At 46.4% G+C, this 18,958-nt stretch overlaps 1 protein-coding gene across 2 annotated transcripts in view; it reads right to left on the bottom strand.

Annotated features, from left to right (window-relative positions):
• The window catches only part of LOC132781912 (voltage-dependent calcium channel gamma-3 subunit), a 31,165-nt gene extending 12,568 nt beyond the window's left edge, over positions 1-18,597 (bottom strand). For both annotated transcript variants that reach the window (XM_060786459.2, XM_060786460.2), the window contains exon 1: positions 17,669-18,597. In XM_060786459.2, coding sequence (XP_060642442.2) covers positions 17,669-17,879 — 211 coding nt within the window. In that variant the 5' untranslated portion in view covers positions 17,880-18,597. The remainder of the gene's footprint in view (positions 1-17,668) is intronic.
• Positions 18,598-18,958: the final 361 nt, after the last annotated feature.

The raw sequence follows: 18,958 nt of genomic DNA, 5'->3' as shown, positions 1-18,958 counted from the left end.
CACACCTTTGAATAGGATGCTGAGGGAGATATAGCACACCTTTGGATGGGATGCTGAGGGAGACATAGTGCACCTTAGGATGGCATACTGAGGGAGACATAGCACACCTTTGTATGGGATACTGAGGAAGACGTAGCATGCTTTTGGATGACGCAGAACTCTTTTGGATGGGCTGCCAAGGGAGTCATGGCAGATTTTTGGGTGGGATGCCAAGGGAGACATAGGGCACCTTTGGATGGGATGCCAAGGGAGATGTAAAGCGCCCTCAGATAGGATGTCAAGGGAGATGTAGCACACTTTTGGATAGAATGCCAAGTGAGACATAGCCCACCTTTGGATGAGATGCCGACCAAGACATAGCACACCTTTGAATGTGACGCCAAGGAAGACTTTCCTGCAAAGGAAAAGGGTCCTTGCTTTGACAGCACAGTTTGGCTTTCTCAACTACCCAGATGCTCCCTTTCCTGGGAAAAAAGGGAAATTGAAATACATATAATCTTAATAGAATGAACAATAAAGCTCTTTGGATAACCTGCCCCCTAGCTATATAGAGCTTTATATGATATCGAGCCATTTTGTGGGGGTCTCCCAGCGAGAGAGATCCCTTAGGACCGCCCAAGAGGGTCCTCGAACCTCGGCGAGGCCAGCGAAGCCAATCCAAAGAAGACGAAAATATTTTAAAAATTAATCTCACCGGAGGCGGAAGAGGTTCAGTGACCGAGGCGTTTATTTTGCGATTCAGCTGAAAAGGATGAGATTGTAGTGATGATTCACATACAAGCATGATTTTACAGAATTTTCCAAGCATTTTATAGGGTTCAGACAAAGGGAAACAGTTTCAAAAATCCCGCCCGCCCTCTGCCGGCCGGCTTCGCCCTGATTGGCTGGCCGCGGAACAGCTGGGAGGAGGCTTGGCGGCACGCCTCGCCTCTGGTCCAATCAGCGAGCTCCGCAGCTTCTGGGAGGCCAATCAGCGCCTTCCTAGCGCCTCGGAAGATGGACCAATCGGCAGCTAGGAGGCGGGACGAAGCCTGACAAAGACTGAGGAAATGACAGCCTTAAGGGCATCCGCCAGCTGGAATGTGAGGCGTTGTCCTCACTTGGCGAGGTGTCTGATAGGGGGACAATGAGTTTCCTGGTCTGTTGATGGGATTTGGGAGTAAATATGAAAAGGCTTTTTCGATATCGGACCTCAAAGGGGGATCAACAATACCTGGTTGATTAAATCAGTCTTTGTTTCCGAGTTTCTGCTGACCCCCCCTCCCCTCGCTGGTCTGCTCCGACGGCTAGGGTCGGGGGATTAACAGTACGGCCCATGCAAATGAAACAATTAAGGAGAGTTTCGGGAGGACAAAGGAGTTCCTCCTCGCAACAGTAATCCCCAGGTCACATCTTTATGGGGCAAGGGTCAAAAGGAAAGGCGGGAAGGGGAAACACAGTACATTCTAAATGATATCTCATTACATACATTTTATATATTCCATATGGCAATCCCATCCCCACCCCAAGCAAAGTTTATTAAAAATTATTTGATCTTTATTAAGAAAAACGGGAATTTCATGGTCCCTTGATGAAGGCGCGCGGAAACGGAGGCTGCCTGCCCTTCAGGGCAAGCCTGGTCTGAAAGTTCATGTCCAAAGATATGGCTGGAAACAGTCCGGGACGTGGAGCAGAAAGTCAATAGGAGAGGGCAAAAAGAGTCCAAGGAGGATTTCCGGGTTGCAATGATGGGGCAGAGTCCTTGTTTGTCCTTTGGAAAACTATGTCTCCTAGGTCAGAGACCAGGACCCACGCCTGGCTGCCTTCCCGGGGTCTCCTGTGGGTGGCCGCAGTGGGTCCCCGGTTGCTGGATCCTGGCAGGAGTGAGCACCGCTGAGGAGGAATGAACTGTCTGGGAAGAACCCGGCCAAATTGGCAAACAGCTGATTTCTGTCAAAGTAAAATACTTGGAACAAAACAATTTATTCCCGGGTGTAGGAGCCCAAAATGAGAAAAGGGAGATAGCAGTTAGGCTTAGGATTAGTAGCAGAAAAATATAAAATTGAAACGGCGGCGATCCGCCATTTTATTATTTTTTGCGGATAAGGGGGTCTGAAATGGTGGTTTCCGTATCCGCGGTTTGAACGGACGCAGATTCGGGGTCCCGGGGGCGCCCGAAGGCGCCTCCCGCGGGCTCACGGCTCTCCGGAGCCCGGAAAAAGGTTTATCTTTGTGTTGTTATAGTTTGAGCCAGGAAAGATACAAAAGTATCAAGCGGAGAGATAAAAAGTTGCAAGTTTCAAGTACCTTTATTAGGGAAATGATACAAAGTAGGGAGAAGGGGAAAGCAAAGGGAAGTTGCAGGCATTCCTGGGTTTTGAGCTGGCTGCTGGGGCACATTTCATCCGTTGGTCCCCAAAACTTGACCCAGGAACTGCGGAACTCTCCACTGCAGTTCACACCAATGTGAAGCCAGGGCTCCCTGCCGCGCTCAGGCTCAAATACATCATCCCAATTGATGCTTGCATTAAAGAGGGCACTTTGGATCAGTAGCTAACAGGTCGCTGGCCCTAGAGGCTAATTTTTGCAAAGATGGCTTGGAGACAAAGCAAAAAACAACCACAAAGGGTTTTTTTTTAATTGCAACAAAGGAGGAAGCATCCATAAAGAGTTTTATGCTTCCAAAACTGATTGAGAAGTCAGGAGAATCCCCAAACTTGCAATACTTATGATGAGAACTTTTCTGTGGATTCATCATTTTTATCATCGTTTTGATTGGAAGTAAAGAGTTCTAGAACTGTTCTTAAGATGGCAATGTAGCCTTAAGTATCCTCTCCACCAACTCCTTTTATTTTTATGTCTTCAAAACCAATGGGAAGGTCTAGAGAATCACAAAACTTGCAATGCTTAACGATGGATTCCGCATGTTTATCATGGCTTTGATGCGAAAGACAGAGTCGAATAAGTGCAACGTGAAAGCACACAATCCCAAAAGGGAGGAGACCCAGATTTTATGAATGAAAGAAAGATAGAAAGCGCCGGAGGAATGGAGAATGTGTCAAAGGAAACTCTCCCCCTCTGGACTGTCCTTAAAGCAAAGTTTGGAGTGCATGCCGAGGCATTTATTTCAACATTCATACATATGCGTGTAGGAGTCTCCATCGCAGCAATTAATCATGCTCCCATCCTGGAATCTGTGGGATAATTACAACCTACACAAGGTAGTTGAAACACCGAAAACAATCTGGGAGTAGAAGAAGAAGAAGAAGAAGAAGAAGAAGAAGAAGAAGAAGAGGAGGAGGAGGAGGAGGAAGAGGAGGAGGAGGAGGAGGAGGAAGAGGAAGAAGAAGAAGAAGAAGAAGAAGAAGAAGAAGAAGAAGAAGTAGTAACCAAAAAGGGATGGGCTTAGCGGGGTCATAAATGCAAAGGGAGGCTTTTCAGGATAGGTGCATTCTTCTCCATTATAGCTACCCTGTTTTCCGATCCTGAAATTACTTCTCCTGGTTCTGGGGTTTTAATATTTATATGGAGAGATGCTTGGTTGGACAGAATGAATTTGCACAATTCGATGCCCAACAATTCACAAAATACAATATACAATTTACAATATAACAATGACGGTTATAACTAATTAAAACAGTCAAATTAAAACAGCAACAGCAATAAAATCATCTTGTGGTCAACGTTTGTCAATTCATAAATCTATAATCCAGCCAGCATTGTCATTGTCCTTTCCTACTCTGGTCGTCATTGTCTTTTATCCATCTGCCAGCTTACCCAAAGACCTGGTCCCATATCTAGGTCTTTAGCTTCCTTCTGAAAGAGAGGAGGGATGTTGATGACCTAATTTCCCCGGGGAGCACATTCCACAGGTGAGGGGCCACTACCGAGAAAGCCCTGTCCCTCGTCCCCACCAGTCTCACTTGTGATAAAGGCGGAGCCAAGAGCAGGGCCACCCCAGAGGATCTTAAACTCCGAGATGGGACATAGAAGGAGATAGGTCCTATTAGTGATGACCGCATTTCTTTCTAAGTGTTTGAAGACCACTTCCTTAATGATATGAAGAACAGGCTCTTCTTGATTGAAGTTTGGACTTAAACCCAGAACAGATTCACCATAAAGGGACACCAAATTGCTACTATCCCTGGAAAACTGTGTCTTTGGAGAGATGGATGCAATTTTGGCCATCGACCCGGCGGCTCTCTTCCTTTGGGGCAAAAATAGCTGCTCAATGGCCAGAGAGGAGAGAACATCGCTTTCCTGCTCAGCTGCAGCCATTGTTTGCCCACATCCCTGCAGCTGCTTTCTTCCTCCTGAACATTTTCACCAGTTTTTGCAATTGTGCAAAGCACTAGCACTCAATTACTTTTGATTCCAGGCATTGTTTCCATGCTTCTTTGGCATTAGAGCCGATTCTCCTACTTTCCTGGCTCAATTTAAAGCTTTTGTGTCTCTGCCCAAGGACTTGTTTTCTTGCGCATTATTGTCTCTGAAGGCAACACAGCAAACAAAAGCGGGAGGGGGGAGTTGAACCTTTCAAAATGTTACTGGGGAGCATTGGCTGTGTGTCTTCAAGGTATTTCCAAACCTTTCATGGACTTTCTTGCCATGATTTGTTCAGAAGAGGTACGCATTTGCTTCAGCTTTGAAGCTGAGACAGTGTGACTCTCCCAGGTCCACACAATTGTTGCCACAAAAACAATTTCCAGTTGCTTGTTATGGGTCTTCAAGTCATTTCCGACCAAAGGTGACCCTATCAAGATTTGCCCAGAGAAGGTTTGCCATTGCTTTCTTCTGAGGTTGAGAGAGTGTGACTCCTCCAAGGTCACACCATTCTTATTTAGTCAAAAAAAAAAAACAAACACCAATTTCCAGTGTGCTGCTGTGGGTCTTCAAGGCATTTCCAAATCTGTTATGGAGTTTCCTTGTAAGATTTGCTCAAAAGCAGTGTGATGCCATTATTCCCAAAAAAAGAGATCCAATTTCTAATACACTGTTGTGTATCTTCGATGCCTTTCTGACCAAAGGTGACCATAAGATGACTTTATCAAGACCTGTCCAAGGAAGGTTTTCCAATTTTTTTCTGGGATTGAGATAGTGTGACTCTCCCAAGGTCACACAATTGTTACCAAACCCCCCCCCCCCCAAATTCCAATGAGTTGTTGTGTGTCTTCAATGCATTTCTGACCTAAGGTGACACTGTTAAGACTTGTCCCAGGAAGGATTGCCATTGCCTTCCTCTCAGGCTGAGAGAGCGTGACTCTCCCAAGGTCATCCACTGAACTTCCATGGCTGAGCAGGGATTCAAACCCAGGTCTCTAAACTCCCATTCAACCACTATATCATCATTCAGGGAACAATTTAAAATTAACTAAATTGTGGTCAACACTGTTGCTGGCAAGTTATTCGGCGCTGCTTCTTCTCCCTTTGAAAATAGAAATTGCTTTTGATCTGTTCATGTCTGAATTCCATGCCAAGAGAAGAGGCTAGGAGCCCTTTTTGCAATACGTCGCATAGAGCCTGCCATTGATTGGCATTTATTGGTGCTTTTAGTCCTTGATAGAACTTGAAAAGAGAGTTCCTCTTCACAGAAAGGGATGGAGGGGAATGAGACATGGTAAGCCGATCCAATAAGAAGGGAAGTATTCAATTTCGGAGATATAACTGCTCAGTGCTGCTGCTGCGAGTGTCAAACAACAACAATGAAGGAACGGTGGGCAAATCAGGTATCTTTTAGACAAGTTCCACCAGTCATTTGGGGGATTCAAAACGAGGTAAGTGCATGCAAAAATGGCATATTTTATGACAGAAAACATTCTAGGTCCCTTGCAATATTAAGATGCATCTACACTGTAGAATGAATGCAGTTTGACACCACCTGAACTACCATGGCTCAATGCTACAGAATTGTGGGAGTTGTAGTTTCAAAAGTCCGAAGGGTGCATCTACATTGTAGAATGGATGCAGTTCAGCACCACTTGAATTGCCCCGGCTCAATGCTATGGGGCACTGGGAGTTGTAGTTTTGCAAGGTCTTTTCTGCCGAGGGTGCTTGCGACTTGGCAAATTACAACTCCCATAGCATTGAGCACAAACTGCATTTGTTCCACAATATAGGTGCGCTTAGAGAAAACTGTGAAAACCTTGTGATACTACAACTCGCATCCCACAGTATTGAGCCCAAACTGCATTTGTTCAACAATACAGGTGCACTTATAAAAAAACTAGGGACCGTGTGATGCTACAACTGCCATACCATTGAGCCTAAATTGCATCCGTTCAACAATACAGGTGTGCTTAGAGAAAACTGTGGACCTTGAGATACTGCAACTCCCATAGCACTGAGTCCAAACTGCATTTGTTCAGGTGCACTTAGAGAAAACTGGACCTTGTGATACTACATCTCCCATTGCCTTGAGCCCAAACTGCATTCGTTCAACAATATAGGTGCACTTAGAGAAAACTATGGACCTTGTGATACTACAACTCCCATAGCACTGAGTCCAAACTGCATTCATTCAACATGCTTTTAAAGAAAACTCTGGACCTTGCGATATCACAACTCCTGTTGCATTGAGTCAACAGTCAAACCACTGCATTTTATCCTCCTTTCCCAATTACATTAAAAACAATGATTTTCAGGGTCAGAGAGATCATTTTAATAATTATATGGGTTTTTAATTATATTCTAACATTGTGAGCTGCTTTAAATCTCACTTAAGGGAGAAGACTGGAGCAACAATAACAATAATAACAACAACAATAATAGTTGTTGCCTGAGTCCCAAGGCCAATGGGACCCTCCCTTGCATTACAGAGAGACAGTGCTGCATAATGCAGACAGTTGAATGGAGAAGCTGAAGGGGCACCATTGCAATGCGTTCTCTCCTCTCTTTCTTCCTTTCTCCTTTCTCTTCCTTTTTCTCTCTCCTCCCTTCCACCTCGGCTCCAGCAAGTCTTCCAGGAATCCAGGAAATCCAATGGCGCATCTCTGTGCCTCTCATTGCTCACATTTTGTGGAAACCCAGGCGCTCCCCTTTCATTAGCATTTGTTTCCCATCCAGAAATCTAGGACAGTAGGTTACACCAAGACAATTGCCAGCCCTGAATGGAAGGCAGGCAGGCGGCAGAAGGGACGGCCGCCATAAATATGCAATAAAACCAACGCATCTCAAGGCGTTTCATATGAATGGCTCGGGAATGAGAATCGTGGCATTACCAAGCCATGCTCCTGACCTTGGAAGCACAAGGCTGGGGTTTGAATGCCGCTTTATATGGGAAGATCTCATGGGGATTGCTTTTCTCTTTCAAAGGGATCTTTTTGGTCCTGGAGGTAAAGCTTTCTAGGGGCTTTTTACCAGGAAATTTGGCTCAGATTGCCTTAATGACATGGGCACTTTGAGTCTCCTTTGGGAGAGCAGGAACAAAATATAAATACAGATAATAATAATACCTTAGTGAAATAGACAGTTTCAGTCTGGGAAAGAAGCAGAAAAATATTAATGTCAATGATGATGATGACAACAACGATGTCCTAGTGAAATAGGCACTTTGAGGGCCCTTCCAGGCAGGTCCTATATCTCAGAATCTGATTCCAGGTTTTCTGCTTTAAACTGGATTATATGAGTCCACACTGCCAGATAATCTGGGATAAACAGAAAACCTGAGATCACATTCTGGGATATTGGGCCTGTCTGGAAGGGCCCTAAGTCTTCTTTGGGAGAGAAAGAGAAGAATATAAATACAAACAACAACAATGCCTTGTGGAAATAGTCTGTGTCTCCTTTGGGAAAGAAGCAGTATATAAACAACAACAACAACATGAATCCACAAAAGCAAACAATCGCCGATAGAAGCAATAGAGCTTCTCCCTTCATTGCAACTTGTGATGCCTTATTCCCATTGGCATCCTTTTGGGTTTGTGTCTCCCGGATATTTCAATGGAGTATGTCTTTTCTTTTTGTTTGGTCAAGAACTATGTGCCCCATTGCACATCTCTGCTTTTGCAATCTTGAAATGAATGCAGATGTTCCAAAAAAAAAAAAAAGCCCAGTTCTTTTAGCCTTGGTCTCTACAGTATCGCCTATTTTATTCTCATGTTGCTATACAAGGGCCTGCTGCAAACCATGCACTTTATCCTGTTATTTAAATCATAGGCCATTTCGCTACCCTTTCCTCCAGTGATCTCCAAAGGGAAATGTCATATGTGCTGCCCATTCTGAACAGTTCAGATTCAGACCTCTGCATATTATATTATTGCAATGCACTACAAACATACTGCAGAACGACTCCACAACAGCACAACGCGGCCTGTTCAACCCATTAAAGTGTGACTATGGGATTTGCCATGTTAGCTGATCTCTCAGCCTTGGGGCTTCTCTCCCATCCCTCTGAAATAATGTCCCAGAGAGATCTGACTGCAAGAAATGTCACTGTGACTACTTGAGGGGTGGGGGAGGGAACGAGGAACAAACATCCCTGCCAGAGCCACCTCTCCTCTCCCGCCACCATTGTGTTTAGCGACAGAGCTAATCCCTCCTCATTACCCAAAGCACACATCTTCTCCAAGCTGAGGACTCTTTGCTCAGCCGGGCCTCGAGGAGCAGAATGGAATCGCACAGGAGGAGATGGCCCTGAATGGGCCATCTATACCATGTCCCTGAAAAGCAGGCGCCCTGCCCAGACTACAACTCCCACGGTTCCATAGCTCTGAGCCATGGCAGCTCAAGTGATGTCAAACTGCATTAATTCCGCAAAGGCGATGGAGAACAGGACTGGGATGCCAAACACTCACATTTGCTGGACTTGCCTTTGTGTGTGTGTGTGTAAATAAATGAATATGTGTGTAAACACACGTACACACACATATACATACATACATACATACATACATATATAAAACACTCATAAACCAGCAGCACACAAAATTGCTTTTCAATTACTTTATGGAGCTATAATTCTTAAATAAAGGATATCCAAAGTCAGCCAAAGAGAGTCGGATGCCTTTAGAAGTTCCAACATTAATCTCCAAATTGTAACAAAATTGTCTTTTTCTTTCTTTCCTTTAGCTGTTTAAAGTTTCTTTAGTTCATTTCTAAATCAGAGGCAGTTGCTCTACCTTCTTATTCCTGGTTCATCACCAAGAGGCCCGTTCACTCTTTGCAAAAGGGAGAAACCTGGCAGCTACTGATAAATATGCCATTAAAAGTTTGGGATGTCTCTGCTTTACCTCCTCAAAAGGGACCCAGAAAGAGCCAGTTCTGGAGGATTTTGTCAGATGTTGCTTCGTCATATTATTTATGTTAAAGAAGACTGGATAAGAAGTTGTTACAGAAATATCATAAATGTGAAGAGGAACGTTTTATTTAGCTGTCCGCTGACAAAATAAAGAAATGTACGCGTGATGGCTGCAACAGAACCAGATGTCTTTTATGTAAACAATTTAATGTCAAGCAAAGACAATTTTGAAAGGGAATCTGCTGGAAGGAAGGGAGGGAGGGAGGGAGGGGAAGACATATGGATGTAAATAGTAGAAGGAAGAAGGAAAGGAAAAGGAAAGAAAAAGAGGAAAGAAGGAAAGGAAAAGAGAGAAAGGAAGAGAGAAAGGAAGGAAGGAAGGAAGGGAGAGAGGAAGAGGATTGCAAATGATAGAAGAAAGGAAGGAAGGGAGGGAGGGAGGGGGAGAGAGAGAGGGAAAGAAAGAGAAGAGGGGGAAGGAAGGAAGGACAGATGTATGTAAATGGTGGAAATATGAAGAGAAGGAAAAGACAGAAAGGGAGAGAGGAAGGAGGGAGGGAGATTAATGCAAGTAACAGAAAATAACAGAAGGAAGGAAGGAAGGAAGGAGAGACAGATGGCAGAAGGAAGAAGGAAAGGTAAGAGAGAAAGGGAGAAAGGAAGGAATGAAGGAAGGGAGAGAGCAAGATGATTGCAAATGATGGAAGGAAGGAAGGAAGGAAGGAAGGAAGGAAGGAAGGAAGGAGGAGAAAGAGTGGAAGATATATGCAAATAACAGAAGGAAGGAAGGGAGAGAGAGAGAGAACAAGGAAGGAAGCAAGGACATATGGATGTGAATGGTAGAAGGAAGAAGGGAAAGAGAGAGAGGAAGGGAGGAAGGAAAGGAGGAAGGAAGGAAGAGTAGATAGATATACAGATGTAAATAGTAACTGTCTGCTGCATCTGGAGAAGCTCTGTTAAAAAAGAATGAATGCAACATGGCACATAAACCACAACCACTTGCTTCAAGAAAACGTCTTGGTGCCAAAAAGCAATGAGAAGAGCTAAATGCTTGGAAACCAGAAAACAATGGTCAGAACCCCAAAAATGCAAAATCATGCTCAGGTACGGCCTACAACCTTCCTTTTTCCACTTTATGCATTGTGAAAACCTGAAAACCAGCTTATAGCCAAGTGAATGAAGAAATTAATCAACCAGGGATTCGATGCAATAGATTTCTTGGTTTTGATGGTTTGAACCCCTAAGTCTCTGCTTTTGAAAACCAAACATGACACCTGTTGTTTCTGCCACACTTGTGTCTCCTTCCCTCAAATCTTGGTGTGCTGACAGTTTTCACTCTAAAACACGTCTTGGGTAGACAAACAAGGTTTTCAAAGCATGCAATCATGACAACACTTGCGACAACTATGCAAGGTAGGCCCCTGCCATGTTTCCCATTGCCTGCAATGCAGGCAAAGGCACAAGGGAGATGGGCATGCTTTGTGCCACGGAGGCAAGACCAAAGCAGGGTTTCCCTGGCTCACAGTTATGCCTCCGAATGGGATTTGCAAGGCGAGTCAAGCGAAGCAGAAGGCGAGGGGGAGGTCATTGCAAGCAGCAAACAACAACTGGCCTCCTACTCACTCTGGCCCTCCCTCCCTCCTTCCTCTGGCTTTCTAGTCATGCACTAGCCAAGCCCATTACGCCCGCCTTCCTTTAAATCGATGGAGCCGGATCACTGCCCAGCCTCCATGTGCAGAACAAGGAGGCAGTGGCACACTGCAAAGCGCCAACCCTGCCAGGTAATCCTGAGCCAACAAGATTGCCTTAATTCCCCTTTAATGCTGCAGGATTCACCTTAGATTAAGGATGTGTCTACAATGGTGAATGAATGCAATTCAATGCTTCTTGGACTGCCTTGGCTTGAGGCGATGGAATGCTGGGAGTTGTAGTTAATCAAGGATCCACCCTTGCCTTAAAAGTACATCTACACTGTATACTTAAGGCCTCTTGAACTGCCCTGGCTCAATGCTATAAAATTACAGGAGTTATAATTTTGCAAGGATGTACCCTTGGCTTAAGGGCATGTTTACAATCATGAATACAATGATGGATCCTTGAAAAACTGCAACATCCAGGAATCTATAGTCTTAAGTCAAGGCAGTTCAAGAGGCATCAAAATGCATTTATTTGCATTTTGATGAGTCTTGAACTGCCTTGGTTCAAGGGTATAGAATCTTGGGAGTTGCAGTTTTGCAAGGATCTACCCTTTGTTTTAGGTGCACATCTATAGTGGTGAACGAATGCAGTTTGATGTCTCTTGAACTGCCTGGACTCAAGCGTATAGAATCCTGGGAATTGCAGTTTTGCAAGGATCCACCCTTGGTTTAAGGACATGATTACATTGTAGACTTAATGCAGTTTGATGCCATTTGAACTGCCCTGGCTCAATGCTATGGATTCCTGGAAGCTCTGTCTGAACCCAAACGGAGATTCCCAGTATTCCATAGAACTGATTTGTGGCAGTTCAAAGGGCATCAAACTGCATACATTCTACAGCAGGGTCCCCAAACTACGGCCCGGGGGCCGGATGTGCCCCCCCCCCCGGGCATTTATCCGGCCCACCGAGGAGTTGGCCTGCGTCTTAGCGAAATCAGTCTTGGCTCTGCTAACGCAGAGCTCCTTTTGTTCTTTCTCTCCCCCCCCCCCCCCCCTCAAGCTCTCTCTCATTCTCCCCGTTTCAGTCTCTCCCCCTTTCCTCTCTAACTTTCTCTTTCTCCCTCCTCCTTTCTCCCTCTTTTTTTCCTCTCCCTTTCTTTTCTTCCCTTTCTCCTCTTTTTCTTCCTCAGAGGAGGTGAAGGCGGCGGTGGAAGAGCGGAGGCAAGAGAATACCTTGCTTCCACTCTTCCAGAAAAGACACAGCAGCCAATGGGCAGCCCCGAAGCCTTCCCTCACCATCAAGCCCTCCCTCCTTCCCTCCACCTCTACCTCAACTCAGCTCAAGGAGCCCCTGCAAAGCCCACCCCCTCCCAGCTAAACAGGAAGGGGAGAATGGGGGCGGCAGAAACGCCAGCCTCTCGGAGGAAAGACGTCTCCTCAAAACCTGGGGTTCCTTTTCTTCCCTTCTTTGTCCTCTGCTTCTCTTCGGCAAATCCAGGGTCCTGCTGTGAAAACAGCCCGTAGGTAGGCTGTTAGAAATTGTGGGAATTAAAGTCCAAAACACAAGGAGGGCCCAAGTTGACCCATGCCTGCTTTAAGAAATACCAATGATATTTAATTCTGTTGTAGTGTTTCATATATTTGTAGATTTGAAATTTTATTGAAATGTAAGCTGCTTTGGCCCCTTCTACACAGCTGTATAAAATCCACACTGAACTGGTTTATATGGCAGTGTGGACTCTGATAATGCAGTTCAAAGCAGATATTGTGGATTATCTGCCTTGAATTCTGGGTTATATGGCTGTTTGGAAGGGCCCTTTGAGGGCCCTTCAAGACAGGTCATATATCCCAGGATCTGATCCTAGGTTTTCTCTTTATCCCAGATTATCTGGCAGTGCAGACTTATATAATCCAGTTTAAAGAAGAAAACCTGGGATCAGATCCTGGGATATAGGGCCTGTCTGGAAGGGCCCACAGTCTCCTTGTGGAGACAAAAAGTGGTGTATAAATAAACATAATAAACATAAATATAAGAATAAGAATGATGCCCTCCTCTTGTGATCTCCTGCTTTGGAAACCAAATTGGAGAATAAAAATCTGTTCCTGGCTTGAAAGTGTTATTTCCTGTTTAATTGTGTGGCCCTTACTTTGAAAGTAGTTGTTCTCCAGAAACTTTGTTTGTGTGGCTGCCACAAACTATGATGAATCTATTGGTCATGAATAGCAGCCAGGACAATAGCCTCTTAGAAAATAGAAGGGAACATGTTGCCTAGAGAAACCTAATGCAGAGATGTTGTTCTCATCTTCTCCCTCAAACACTTCGAAATGAAGAATTCGGTGTATCTCTCAACAAAGTGAAGGGCAAAGGGACACATAGCTTTCCCTCTGAACGATTTCCATATTATCTTTCCCTTGACCTTAAGCTGAGCTACCTGTTTCTCATCTCACCACACTCCTTGATCAGTTGCATTGCTCACCTGGGAAAGAGAATCAAAGTTTTGATGGAGAGACCAAAGAAAGAAGGGAAACTATCTGCCTGTTTTGTCCATCCATCTGCCTATCTATCTATCTATCTATCTATCTATCTATCTTCGTGACTTCATGGTGTGGGATGGTCCATGGCATCACGAAGAGTCGGAAGTGACTGAACGAAGACACAACAAAAATCTCTATCTGCCTGTCTATCTATCTATCTATCTATCTATCTATCTATCTATCTATCTATCATCCATTCACCTACTTCCTACCTTTTATGTACGCAACTACCTTACCTACTTCCATCTTCCATTCTATCCACCTGTCCATTTAGCTACCTACCTATCTACATATCTATCTATCCATCCATCCTATTCTATCTGTCTATCTATCTATCTATCTATCTATCTATCCACCTACAAATCTGTTGCTATTGTTGTTGTTGTTATATTTATTTATGCCCCGCTTTTTCTCTCCCGCAGGAGACTCATAGCGGCTACAAATCAATCCATCTATCCTAATCTGTCTTTCTACCTTCTGATCTATATTTCTATCCATCCATCCTATTCTTTCTATCTGTCCACCTGCCCACCTACTTACCCACTTATCTATCTATCTATCTATCTATCTATCTATCTATCTATCTTCGTGACTTCATGGTGTGGGATGGTCCATGGCATCACGAAGAGTCGGAAGTGACTGAACGAAGACACAACAAAAATCTCTATCTGCCTATCTATCTATCTATCTATCTATCTATCTATCATCCATTCACCTACTTCCTACCTTTTATGTACGCAACTACCTTACCTACTTCCATCATCCATTCTATCCACCTGTCCATTTAGCTACCTACCTATCTACATATCTATCTATCCATCCATCCAATTCTATCTGTCTATCTATCTATCTATCTATTTATCCACCTACAAATCTGTTGCTATTGTTATTGTTATATTTATTTATGCCCCGCTTTTTCTCTCCCGCAGGAGACTCATAGCGGCTACAAATCAATCCATCTATCCTAATCTGTCTTTCCACCTTCTGATCTATATTTCTATTCATCCATCCTATTCTTTCTATCTGTTCACCTGCCCACCTACTTACCCACTTATCTATCTATCTATCTATCTATCTATCTATCCATCCATCCATCCATCCATCCATCTATCATCAATCTATCCATGTACCAATGTACTTATCCTATTCAACTGCCTACCTACATATCTAACTGCATATCTACCTACCTAACTGCATATCTATCTATCTATCATCTAGTTTCGAATCTCTCGTTCCTGGGCAAGGTGATTGAGAGGGCAACAGCAGAGAAGTTGCAGCAATTCCTAGACGACACAGCCGAACTAGATGCCTTCCAGTCCGGCTTCTATGCGGGGCATGGGACAGAGACTGTGCTGGTCTCCATAACGGATCACCTTCGATGCCAACTTGACCAGGGCGGGTCAGCGCTGTTTGTGTTATCGGATCTCACAGCAGCATTTAACAAAGTCGACCACAATCTTTTGACCCACCGCCTTGCTGTTGCTGGAGTCAGGGGGACAGCTTTAAACTGGCTGTCCTCCTTTCTTCACAACCGTGGACAGTGAGTGGAGAGGGGAGGCCTGGTCTCTGAGAGGTCCCCTCTATCGTGTGGGGTTCCTCAGGGGGGCATTCTCTCCCCCCCCCCCTCTGTTATTTAACATCTATATGCGACCACTTGCTCAGCTGGTTCGAGGTTTTGGGCTTGAGTGTTATCAGTACGCTGATGACACTCAGCTGGTGCTGAAGATGGAAGGCCGACCGGACTCTGTACCCGATTGTTTCCATCGGTGCCTCGAGGCCGTTACTGGATGGTTGTGTGCCAGCAGGTTGAAGGTGAATCCAGCAAAGACGGAGATCCTATGGCTGGGTCGACCGGGCAGTGGGGACATCCAGCTGCCTACCCTGGATGGCGAGGTGCTACGCCCATCATCATTGGTAAAGAGTCTGGGAGTCCTTTTGGACCCTCTGCTGACGATGGAGGCCCAGGTCTCCGCCATTAACAGAACCACCTTCTTTCATCTGCGGCAGGCTAGATGGCTGGCCCCCTACCTGTCCAGGGACAAGCTAGCTACGGTGATCCAGGCCATGGTCATCTCAAGACTGGACTACTGTAATGCCCTCTACATTGGCCTTCCTCTGTCGGTGATCTGGAAGCTCAAGTTGGTACAAAATGCAGCTGCTCGGCTTCTTGCGGGAATTCCGATGAGATGCCGCATAACCCCAATCTTACTACAACTGCATTGGTTACCAATTGAGCACCGGATCACTTTCAAAATGATGGTACTCACCTATAAGGCCTTGCATGGTCTGGGGCCAATGTATCTGAGGGACCGCCTCACCCCCTACCAACCCCAGAGATCCCTCCATTCTGAGGACCAAGATCTATTGGAAGCCCCCAGTGTCAAGACCTTGCGTCTAACAGCAATCAGACGCAGAGCCTTCACAGCAGTGGCACCATCACTCTGGAATATTCTGCCACTTGAAGTCCGTGCCTTGCGGGACTTACCAGCTTTCAGCAGGGCATATAAGACATACCTGTTCCGACAGGCTTTTAATGTTTGATAGTGTTGTTTTTAAATTGTTTTAAATTGCTTTTAAATTTTGTTAGATTTTAGCCTGTTCTTGTAAGCCACTCCGAGCCCCAGGGGAGTGGTGGGATATAAGTTTAAATAATAAATAAATAAATAAAAATCTATCCACCTTCCAATATACTTATCCTATTCACCTGCCTACCTATTTACTTAACTGCATACTTACCTGTCCGTCCGTCCATCCATCCATCCATCCATCCATCTATCCACTTACCAATGCACTTGTCATGTTCACCTGCCTACTTGCCTATCTCTCTCTCTCTCTCTCTCTATTTTTCTATCCACCTAACCATGTACCCATATACTTGCCTACCTACCTGGCTATCTATCTACCTATCTATTCATCCATCCATCCAATCATGTTGGGGCCTATGTGAGGGTGGAGGCCTTGCTCCCACCTCCCACTGCTTCCATGCCTGCGTTCCAAAGTGTGGGGCCCTGCCTTCTCCCACCTCTACAAGCTCGGTGTTGTTTGAAGACCAGTGAGCAGAGCAGAGACGTGGAACACTTTCCGGATGACTCACTGGCGCTTAAGCGGGATCTGGGCATTTGTGTGTGTATGCCCCCATGTGTGAGCATGTGCTCCATACACACACATCCACATGTGTGTATCTTTTGGGAAAGTTCGGGGATTGAGGGGCAAAGAAGCCACGCTGGCATTCCCCCACAGGTTGGGGACTTGAAAGAGGAGCGGGATTGCTTCCTTGGGAAAGCTGCAGACCCAAATAAGTGCGGAAGGAGAAAGCAAAGTGAGACTGTGCATATCAATGGAGTAGACCAGTTGCTGGTGTGCCATATGGATATAGGGAACCATGCTGAGAATGGGAGACCCAGGCAGCCCCTTCCAGAGGTTGACAATAGATAGATAGATAGATAGATAGATAGATAGATAGATAGATAGAGGAATGGATGAATGGATAGAGGAAGGGATAGAGGGATGGAGGGAGAGAGAATGGAGAGAGGGAGGGATGAATAGATGGAGGGTTGATTGAGAGAGATATAGATGGAGGGAGGGAGGGATGGATGGATGGAGGGATAGATAGAGGGAGGAAGAGATGGAGGGAAGGAGGGGTAAATTGAGAGATAGGGTCCTAACACAGAAAGTAAGGGTTAAGAAAGAGATGCATCTCATGTCAGGATGCATGCACCCCTGTTACCCCCACAAGTACCACTTAATTGTGTTAATGATATATTTGTCATGAATGAGGTGAGAATTCCGTATAATGCAGCCAAATCTAAGAGTAGTAGATCCACTGGACCCACAGAATGTCCCTACAGGTTGATGCAACATCATTCTCCCTGCAAGTCCAGTTTCCTTGCATTGGGAGCAGCTGTGAGGCCAGTCCTTTGCCCACCCAGCATCAGTATTCTTCTCCATCCCTCAGACTCATTTGCTGGGGTTCACAGGAACAGTCACAATAACAACAACAACTGCAGCAACGGCCCTCCCAAGGCTGCTCCAGAGCTTCTTTTGCAGCCACAAAATGCACCAGAGACACTGGGAGCCCCGTCTGCAACAAGTGAGCCCTGGGCTCCGAGGAGCGTCCCTCTGGCTCTGCCCACCTGGCACCCTTTTCCCAGCAGCCAGAGTATTGTTGTGTATTGTTGCATGCAAGAGAGTGGTACCATCCTAAGAGGCCCAGGTGGGGATCGCAGGAGATATGGGGATGCTGGCCCATTCCTTGACCCTTTGTGGTGAGCTTTTGCCTACCTTCCAGGCAGCAGGTCCTCCAGAGCCCCGAGTGGGTCATGACCTCCTCATTCTTGCGGCTGGTGTCATTGTCGCTGGAGGACTTGGTCCGACAGACGCCCCGGGAGTAGAGCCAGTAGTCGGTGCCCACAGCGATGGTCATCAGGCTGAAGGCTGCAAAGGCGCCCAGGGTGGTCACCAGCATCTGCAGGCCTCGGTCACACAGCTGCATGGTCAGGCATGGCCCCCTGCCCGAGGCAGTGGCCAGAGGGAAGGGGCCTGGGGGCAAAGGTCAGCCCCACAAGGGCCTCGCCGGCCTCAGGAGTGAGGGGTGCAGCGAGGGGGGCAGCCGGGGCATCTGGATGGAGGAGGAGGAGGACAAGGTGTCTAAGCAGCCCTTCGCCCCTGGAGCATCCCACGCCCAAGACAGATGGAAAACCAGGCTCCCTTCCTTGCTTCCTCCCTCTTTCTTTTTTCCTTCCTCTCTCCCTTCCCTTCCTCCTTTCCTCCTTTCCTCTTTCCCTTCCTTCCTTTCTTTCTCTTCCACACCTCCCTTCCCTTCCCACTTTCCTTTCTCTTCCTCTCCTCCCTTCTCTTTCCTCCTTCCCTCCTTCCTTCTCAGCTGCTCTTAGGGGTGTCTCTCCTTTCAGGGCGGGGCGGGGGGCTTCTTCTCCCCTGTCCCTTTCCCTGGCTCCATCCCGGAGGCTTTGGAGTGAAGAAGGCAGCTCTTCTTCCTCTCCTCTCCTCTCCTCTCCTCTCCTCTCCTCTCCTCTCCTCTCCTCTCCTCTCCTCTCCTCTCCTCTCCTCTCCTCTGCCTTCCTTCCTTCCTTCCTTCCTTCCTTCCTTCCTTCCTTCCTTCCTTCCTTCCTTCCTTCCTTCCTTCCTTCCTTCCTTCCTTCCTTCCTTCCTTCCTTCCCGGCTTCAGCTGCTTCTGCGCGAATCTCTGTGTCTCTCTCAGAGAGAGGAGGGAGGCGGGGGCTGCAGACGCGGGAACAAGGGGGGGGGGGCGCTTGAGGTGGCGGGCCTGAAAGAGGGGGGTTGTGGAGGGGGGGCGCCTATCTCCAACCAAAGGAGGGGCCCCTTGCTTCTTGCGGTGCTGAAATGGAGAGCTCCCGGGGGGCGAGGCCGAGGGGTGGGGAGAAGAAGGAGGGGGGATGGGAGGGGCCTCCTCTTAATCTATTTCTCCCCCTCCCCCGGGAAGAGGGAGGGGCACAGCCTCTGGGGATGCTGAGGGTGGGCTTTGGCCACAGGTTCCCCCTCCACAAGATCCCCACCCAAAAAAGGCTTATCAGTTGCATAAGAAGCCAAGGC

Source organism: Anolis sagrei, chromosome Y, assembly GCF_037176765.1.
Source record: "Anolis sagrei isolate rAnoSag1 chromosome Y, rAnoSag1.mat, whole genome shotgun sequence".
NCBI lineage: Eukaryota > Metazoa > Chordata > Lepidosauria > Squamata > Dactyloidae > Anolis > Anolis sagrei.
The sequence above is the reverse complement of the archived record's forward strand: the minus strand, read 5'-3'. Positions and strand labels throughout refer to the sequence as shown.